Source organism: Lepisosteus oculatus, chromosome 16 (assembly GCF_040954835.1).
Source record: "Lepisosteus oculatus isolate fLepOcu1 chromosome 16, fLepOcu1.hap2, whole genome shotgun sequence".
Lineage (NCBI taxonomy): Eukaryota > Metazoa > Chordata > Actinopteri > Semionotiformes > Lepisosteidae > Lepisosteus > Lepisosteus oculatus.
This window is the reverse complement of record NC_090711.1, coordinates 2441366-2449554: the sequence shown is the minus strand read 5'-3', so window position 1 is coordinate 2449554 and position 8189 is coordinate 2441366. Positions and strand designations below refer to the sequence as shown.

The 8189-nt window shown below is 51.9% G+C and overlaps 1 protein-coding gene across 2 annotated transcripts; it reads left to right on the top strand.

Moving 5' to 3' along the window:
* The first annotated feature begins 1096 nt into the window (after nt 1-1096).
* Nucleotides 1097-4878, top strand: LOC138223305 (neurensin-1-like). 2 transcript variants are annotated; one of them, XM_069179417.1, is made up of 3 exons: nt 1097-1577; nt 3319-3517; nt 4359-4878. In XM_069179417.1, exons 2-3 carry the CDS (start codon nt 3353-3355, stop codon nt 4707-4709), a joined length of 516 nt encoding a protein of 171 aa, XP_069035518.1. In that variant the 5' UTR covers nt 1097-1577; nt 3319-3352; the 3' UTR covers nt 4710-4878. The 2 variants fall into 2 exon arrangements, with proteins under 2 accessions (XP_069035518.1, XP_069035517.1); XM_069179416.1 differs by having other exon boundaries at nt 3281-3517.
* The last annotated feature ends 3311 nt before the right edge of the window (nt 4879-8189 follow it).

The window sequence follows — 8189 nt, the reverse complement described above, 5'->3', positions numbered from 1 at the left end:
AGATTCTGCATCTCTGAGTTGCCACGACAACCCTTCGGGTAGAGGAGACTGAGCAGGAAAGTGCAGCCATAAAAGGGGACCGCAGGGACTTCTGGGAAATGTCGTTTGTGGTCATTCTGCTCTTTTTAATTTTGTCAGCAATCTTAAAAAAAAAAGTTTAAAGGAGCGATAACTAATGTGTTCTGCAGACATGACCTTCAGAAATCAGGTTGTCTGCCAGGTTACATTTCCAGGAAACAGTACAGTGCACTGGGCCATCAGCTCCAAGGAGCCTGGTTCTGACAGACAACAGGCATCATGGCTTGTGCAACATCAGAACTGAGCCGAGGCCTGTTCTCTCGCCCAGCCGGAGGTGTTCACTCTTCGGCCCAGACAGCGCCACTCCGGACCCGTGTCGCCTCGCTGGATGCCAGTGGGGTAGATGAGCTCTTCTGCTGGGCAGCTGCAGGGTTGTCAACAGGAGGCATGGGCTCTGTCAGCACTCCCATGAGGCTCAAGCGATGAATAGCTCAGTGGGCAGGCGAGTGTGCCTGTGAGAACAGAACTGTGCGTCTCATTCTCTCCGGAGACAGTCCAGGCATCCGTGTCGAGGCTTCGAAACAGCTGGCGATCCTGCACAGGGCTGGTCCAGTGCCAATCAAATGAGGGGCAGGTAAAGGTTTGTTCCATGCTGAAACCCAGGCAGGCTTCTGTACAGCAGACAGTCACAGGTTCTTTGAGATGTGCTGCAATGCGCAGCCAGCTCTGCTGGGCGGCCGCCTATGGTGAATCAATCCGACTTGAGCAACCATGGGGATCAAGTGAACCCGGACTTTGATTTGTCTCTAGTCTGGGGCACATATACACATGCTGTAATAAGTGAATGATTGTCTGCCATTTTCTTTTTAACTAAATCTTTTCTTGGAGCCCCATTCTGTGCTTACGACAGCTAACATCGATAGCACTTACTTCATCTCTGGAATCTCGCGGTCTTGGCCCGCTCAGCTGCACCTGGTGTGCGTCCCCACGCCGACAGGGGTGTGCGTTAGGAGCTTCCACGGACACCCACTGTGGACAGGAAGTGACATCAGTTGGAACACCTGCTCCCAGACAACAGGTGCCACTCATGCAGACCCTGCCTCTGTCCATTTTCTTGCTGGATTTAATGGACTGGGTGCTGTCTCGGACAGGGTCTACCTGAGCCTGAAATGCTGACTCCTTTGAGTGCAGACTCCAGTTCTCTTTCAAACCCAGGCTGTGTGCTGGAGCTCTCAGCGCGACACACCAGCTGCAGACGCAGGGGAGTGATTTTCTACACAGGCAGAGTGCTAGCGAGCGGGTAAGAATGGAGGCACCCCTCCCCTCCTCCTCTCTCCACCAGGCTCATCTCTGCTCCCCCTCCAGCCTGATGTCATTAGCAGTGCAGGCTGGCTACCGAGCTGCCCGGCGCTCTCTCGGGGGCTCTGTGACCCTGCGGACCGGCTCTCGCACGAAGCGCGCTCCTTCTCAGACTGCCGCGATTCCAGCCAGCCTGCTCAGCGGGAGCAGCCAAGCGGAGACGGAGCCCAGCCCCCGCCAGCCCCCGCCAGCCCGCCCAGGTGAGCGCAGCTCAGCGCCTCTGCCGCCCTGCAGCGTGTGCAAGTGTGCTAGTGTGCTAGTGCTTGTGCCTGCCGTGTCTTTCCGTGCGTCTCAGCCCCCGTTCCCAGTCCTGTGTCTTTTCCACCCACCGGGGACGGGGGGGGGCCAGGGAGAGGGTCCTCCAAGTTCAGTGTGGAAACCTCGAGTCAGGAAGGAGGCAAGTGAGGGGAGAGATGTTGAAGTGGATCAGACTAGAAGCTGCATCTGTTAGTAATTTAATTAACAGGGCTGTACTTCACAGTCACTTCATGTGTGATCAGGCTTGTTAGCCAGAGAGACATGCCATCGCTCTCCCGCGTCCTGCAGCTGACGGAGGAGTTTAAAGACTTGATGATGAAGTGCTGCCGCCTCCATTCTGAACTCCACTCACAGCCAATTAATTGCGCTCACGGCGAAGTCTCGGGCACCCTGGCTTCTTTCTAAATGTGCTGTCAGATTGGAGCTAGGTCCAGTTTTGTAACTTCAACAAGGCAAAAAAGAACCTATTCCTGGTGCATTTGTGGTGTGTTTGTTTGAAAAAAAACATGCATTTTTGTTAAAAGATTTGGCCGAAGAATTAATCAGAAACAGGTCAAATACAGCCCTTGGAAAAATGCATAGCTGTGGTACCTGGTCAGGTAACATATAATACAGTAGATTAACCTAAGAGATTAGTTCATTTTTCCGAGTTTCCAAGAGGATGCAGGGAATTTAATTTAGAAAATGGCTACCTTCCAATATATGTTCTTGCAGTTTCCCTGTAATGATGTGACAGGGAAGAAAACACAAAACCTTCTGAGCAATGAGATGGCACAGGCTCTTAACTGTGATGCTGTTTAAGTTCAGGTTCTGCTGGCAACCTGAAACCTCAAACAGATACATTTTAAATCCTGTCAAGCGTGATGAAGGCTTCAGCGCTATTTGGGCTGAGCTGTTTCTGCCCACGGCTGCTGTTTGTGTCCAGGGGTCCGTGTGTCACGGCTCTAAATCTGAAGTTAGACGGTGCGATCTGGGCACCGATCGCCTCGTCTGGAGCCGAGCGGAGGCGATAAATGGCGCATGACTCACCAGTCCAGGCTCCAGTCAGCAGAGCCTGTGCCGCTCCTGGCCTCTAACAACACATTTCCTGTCTCCTTCCTGATGGAGGGGAGTGATAGCTGCGATCCTGGGGGCCTTATTTCACGTCACCAGCAATCAGATAAGTGGGGCTCCTACAGGACCCCGAGCAGAGGCTGTGCTGACATTTCGCCCGGCCCCCGTCGCACTCACGGTGACACAAGTGATCGCCGAGCCCGCGCCGAGGGTCGCCGGGAGACGCCATGGCAACCAGGGGCGTGCGCCGTAACGTATGTGTGCACGAACCTTGGGGTTAAGCGTGTGAGGCCACCGCCCTGGGGTTCACTCCTGGGGGGAAAGGGGGCGCAGTCAGGTTGATAAAGCATTTGCACAGGGTGATGATGGGTGTCAGGAGAGGGCAGGCCAGCTCAGACACACTGCGATCAGCCTGAAGCTGTAAGGGAGAAATCCTGGAGCTCACATGGGAGTGATTGTGCCCTGTGGATCTCCTCCACTTGAGCTGAATCTTCGTAGGTCTTCCCCTGAGCTTCGGCGGGCTCCCAGCCTGCAGCTGTCGGGGAAACGTTACACACCTGCGCGTTTCTCTCGCCGCTTCTCTGGCCTGCAGGACACCTCCTCCCAATCGAGGCTCTCTCTCTCCTGCAGCCGGGGAATCGCAGGTGTCGGGACGCCCTCCTCCATGGCGGCCCGTGTGCGGGAACCCCGCTGTCCTCACTGCTCCTGCGGGGCGGGGGGCCAGCATTTCGGGGTGCGCTCCCACCTGCACCTCTTCTACGAGGACTGCGCCTTCTCGGAGACGGAGCTGAAGAGGGCGTCTCTCTCCTGGTCCTCCCTGCTCTGGAAGGTACAGCGCTGAGCCCCGGCGCGCACGACACAGCGACCCTCCCTTCCAGGGCCCTGGGGCACGGCCAACAGACCGGTTGACCACACGGGTGTGTCTCACACTTTCACTTTTAACCACAAGGGCTGTGACAGCGCCCCTGTGACTCCTGTGTTTCTGAGTCACTGACACCAGAATTAAACTTGTTAGGACTTGTGTGGTGGGAAAGTCCATCTTCAAAGACACTTTAAAACAAAAAACAAATACAAGCTATTCTTCTTATTATTGTTGTTATTATTATTATTATTATTAATAATAATAATAATCGCCCTTGAGAGAGACACATCACCTGAACAGCTCCACCACATTGTCCCACTGTGTTAAAAAATATGTGCATATAAAAGTTGCTTGGATTACATTTTCAGTCGAATGAATTAGTAAGTGAAGTCACGCTCATCTGTTTAAATGTCTTCTGCTGTGGTGGACAGTCCTAACCACAGATCTACTGGTCCATAGTGTCCATCGTGTCTTGACATCACCGGTGGGCTGGCACTGGGGAAAGGTGGCAGTTTATTCCATTGAGAAGGGAATCGATTGGCAGTATCAGGGTGGATCTGGGCTACAGGGCACGGAGCTGTGACTGGGGATGACTGACAACTGGAGCCCTCGGGCTCCGCTGGCCGGCGTGTCCTCTGTGGGCCCTGTGGCTCTGCCTCCCTCCCTCTCGCTCTGGCGGTGGGGATGGAAGTGGGTTCAGAATCTGTCCAGAGCCACATCTGTCAGAATAAAAAAAAAAAAGGAAAAAAAAACAGTTTTCTCACGAGGGAGCGTATGCGTAAGACCCTGCTGTCCCCTCCCCCTGCAGGCCTGCCTCACCGCTGGGGTCCTGCTGGCAGCAACCGGAGGGCTGGCGCTGGGCATGGGCCTCCTCCTGCCCCCCAGGATCGAGGGCTTCGGGGAGGGAGACCTGCTGCTGGTGGACGAGCGGGCCGTGTGGCACAACCGCGCCCTGGCAGCCTGCCGCTGGGCCGGGGGCCTGCTGCTGGCCCTGGGCGGCACCGCGCTGCTGGCGTGCGCCCTGGCGGCCAGGACGAGGCCGGACAGCCGCGCCCGCCCCGGAGGGCTCGCCCCCCGGGCCACGGCCATCGCCTGCGTGTCGCCCGTACGCCCCGGACTCTGGCCCACGGGGAGCGTGCAGCCCACACCGCGGCCCTGACGCTGCCCCGCGGACAGGGAGCGCTGCTGGTTTCTCCCTGATCCCTGCTGGCTGTGTGCGCTCCTGTCGGGGGTGTGTGAGACAGGAGGCCCGTACCCCCCCTCTATGGGCCTGAGTCTGTGTTTGCGTTCTCGCCTGCGCTTTAATAAACGCAGCCCTGATGACTACGCCCGCTCGTCTGTGTCCGACCGGATGGCTGTTCTTTCTAGTCCTACTCCATCCATTTCCTAACTGCTTCCTTAAAATTCAGGGTCCCAGGGGAACTGGAGCCTATCCTGGAAAACACGGGTGCAGGGCAGGGTCGCCAGTCCATCACGAGGCACACACTCACACACACTCACACTCACACACACACACACTCACACACACACCACACTCACTCACACACACACACACACTCACACTCACACTCACACTCACACTCACACTCACACTCACACACACTCACACACACTCACACTCACACACACTCACACACACTCACACTCACACTCACACTCACACTCACACACACACACTCACACTCACACTCACACACTCACTCACACTCACACACACACTCACACTCACACACACACTCACACACTCACACTCACACTCATACGAGAAAGAGGGTCTCATTTATTTGAGCTGAGGTCAGGAAGAGGGCAGGGCTGGGGTTTAGGAATCTCACCCTCCACTAGGATTTGATATGATAATACAGACCCTCCTGCAGACGAGAGTCTCTGTGCGCCATAGAATCACATCACCGAGCACTGTGTCATGATGTGAAATGAAATCAAATTTAATTAGATTTCAAACTCAGCGTGAGGATGCTTATCTTGCAATTCTGAAAACCCTTTAAAGGGCAAATCTAAAAAAAAAAGCTTCCTGTCTTTGTAATTAAAACCTCCTCTTTTCTGATCCTAATGCAGTGAAAGAAATGCTGCCTTCTCTAATGACCACCTTCAACAGCAGACATTACTCACTGCAGACTGAAGCTGCACTGAAGCCCCTCTGAGTCTGGGTCTAAGGCAGACTGAGTGGATGACAAACACACAGCATATGAAGGGGAGATTGTAAGAATCTGTGAGCAGGGAATATCAGGCAACAAGACAGATCTTTCTAAACACAGCCTCTGCAATAAAGATTTTCACAAAAACATACCCTGAAGATCTTCTGTTAACTCTCATTGTCATTTACTGTTTTTTCAAATCGATTGTGATTATTATTATTATTATTATTATTATTATTATTATTATTATTATTATTAATTGTAAACTGGTATCAGCAGTGTGATTGATTAGCTGAAGAAAGGATAGAAGATAATGCCAGGTTGCAACTAAAATTAGAAGTGAAAAGTGCTTTTACTTTTTTATTTTTTTGGTTAAAATGATAACTGGAGAATTAATTCCATGAACAGGAAATATCAACGGGGGTTTTAAGGAACTGTGGACGGGCGTGAGCGGTGCTTTCTCAGCGGTTTGGAGAATCAAGGCGGGTTCAGGACATCACCCTTTTATGCCGATAAACGCAGAGGTTGCATACCTAGCACTCCGAAATGAATATATGGCGTGGGCGATTTGTTTTCTGATTCAACAGTTCTTTGAAATCAGTTTTCTTCTGCGGAGCTGCAAGGACTCGAGTCCCACGAGAGTTAATGCGATTCTGTGGCCCACGAACGGCCTTTTTTTCCCAACTCGCCCTTGAACGGTTCCAGAGATCGCGTTTTAAAAGCAACATTTTCCCATGCGGAAACTAAAATAATTTTTAAAAGTTTCAGATGTAATCTATGAATATTGTATAGAAATTGACAGTATGTATTTGAATACATGCAGACAGGTATACAGCGCACATACACGTCTAGTGATAATGAGCAATTTAGCACACACTAACCCAGAGAGCAACTCGCGTAAAGTTACCATCAAATTACCAGATAATCCTCAGATTTGTCTCTTCAGAAGAAGGGAGCTATGAGAGAGAGTTCGGCGTACTCATTGAGACTGTCAAAGACTCCAGACCCTTCAGCCTCCTCGCAGTCCGAAATGAGAATAAATAAATAAAAATAAAATAGGCGTTCATTCACTATTTTCTTCCTCTGTTGCTGTTACACAACATGAACACAAGATGGCAGCACAATGCAAGTAGAAATGCGTGCCTGGTATCCCTACCACTGGAAACTAAGAGCCTGACAGGAAGCTTTAGAACAAGACAGGGTTAATGTATAAAGCGATCTTTGTTTAGTGAAAATGATCATTTTTTACAGTTGCCTCTGGTTTTGTTATATTTCAATCACGTAATACATGTTATAATATAATAATATAATATAATGTTGTCTAGAAACAAGAGACCATTCTAAAGTGGTCAAAATGTCCACTGGTTTTGCTGGTTTTGCTGGTTTTGGGGGCTGTGCGTCCTGAGCTCCAGTGTGTGTGTGCCTGCGGCAGGCTGCGAGTGGGGCAGCCACACCCGAAGAAGGCTCCACAGCCGAAAGGTTGTGTTTCTTTTCTTCTCTTCCCAGCAGGGAAGAAACCTCGACTTGCGCCCTTGCCGCCCGGGCGCGCTGACGCCTGCTCCCACTGCTGTCTGGCCTTGCAACAGCCACGGCCCAGAGCCCCCCCTTCGCAGGACACGACGGACAGGCCTGCCCCCCAGCAGCAGGCAGGGGCCGCAGTGTCCTTCAACGAACCCCCTTTCACAAGCACCTGTCACAGAACGCGTTCGCGCGAGCACCTCTCACCGCCAACGCCCGCGCGATAACGAATCGAGTGTCTCTCCGTCTTCCCTGTTTACACCCTCTCTCTCCACTCAGCCCCCGCTCACTGGTGAGACTGGCCCTGGGCTACAGCTCTCGGCCTGACTCCTTCGGCTACCCGTCCTAGTTCTTTTGTTTCGACTACGACTTTTGCCTTTTGCTTCTCGGATTTGGATGCCAACAACCTTCTGTCTCAGCGCCGCATAGGGTCCAACCTGGTGCTCCTGATGCCATTGTTGACAGCACCCAGTTTTCTGCTGCCAGCCCCCCACTCCCTCGCGCCGTGAGAGGGGTTCACCGCAGGGCCCGTGCGCCTGTCCTGCACCATGGTTCAGCTGTTTTCACTGCACACAGTCAGAAAAATACGACGCTGGTTTCACTTGTCACGTTCGGCCATAACGTTGCTCACAATCATCAGGTTTTGCCACCTGCAGGGAAACAGCTTTTCTTTTGCAATACATTTCTAATGCTGGGCGATATTCTCGTGTATTTTAGACCTACAGTGTAACTAGATCTCCATGAAGACATGACAACAACCTGATCAAATGTAAAACACAAAGACATATAAGTGACATGTTTATTATTTAATGAGCAAAATGATCCTACAGTAAATAGCCTCTACTGTGCGCATCCTTCATTGTGTGAAAATGTCTGTGAGCTTTTGCATTCAACATTTGCTGGCATCCTCTGAACAGCATTGACTTCAACAAGATGTTTCCTGTTCTATTTATCAGTCTCTCGCATCG

Excerpts from the sequence above, each read along its gene's own strand:
- LOC138223305 (XM_069179417.1), top strand. The coding sequence starts at position 3,353 with ATGGCGGCCCGTGTGCGGGAACCCCGCTGTCCTCACTGCTCCTGCGGG. Across the intron at positions 3,518-4,358 it reads GGTCCTCCCTGCTCTGGAAG|GCCTGCCTCACCGCTGGGGT; the intron begins GTACAGCGCTGA and ends CTCCCCCTGCAG.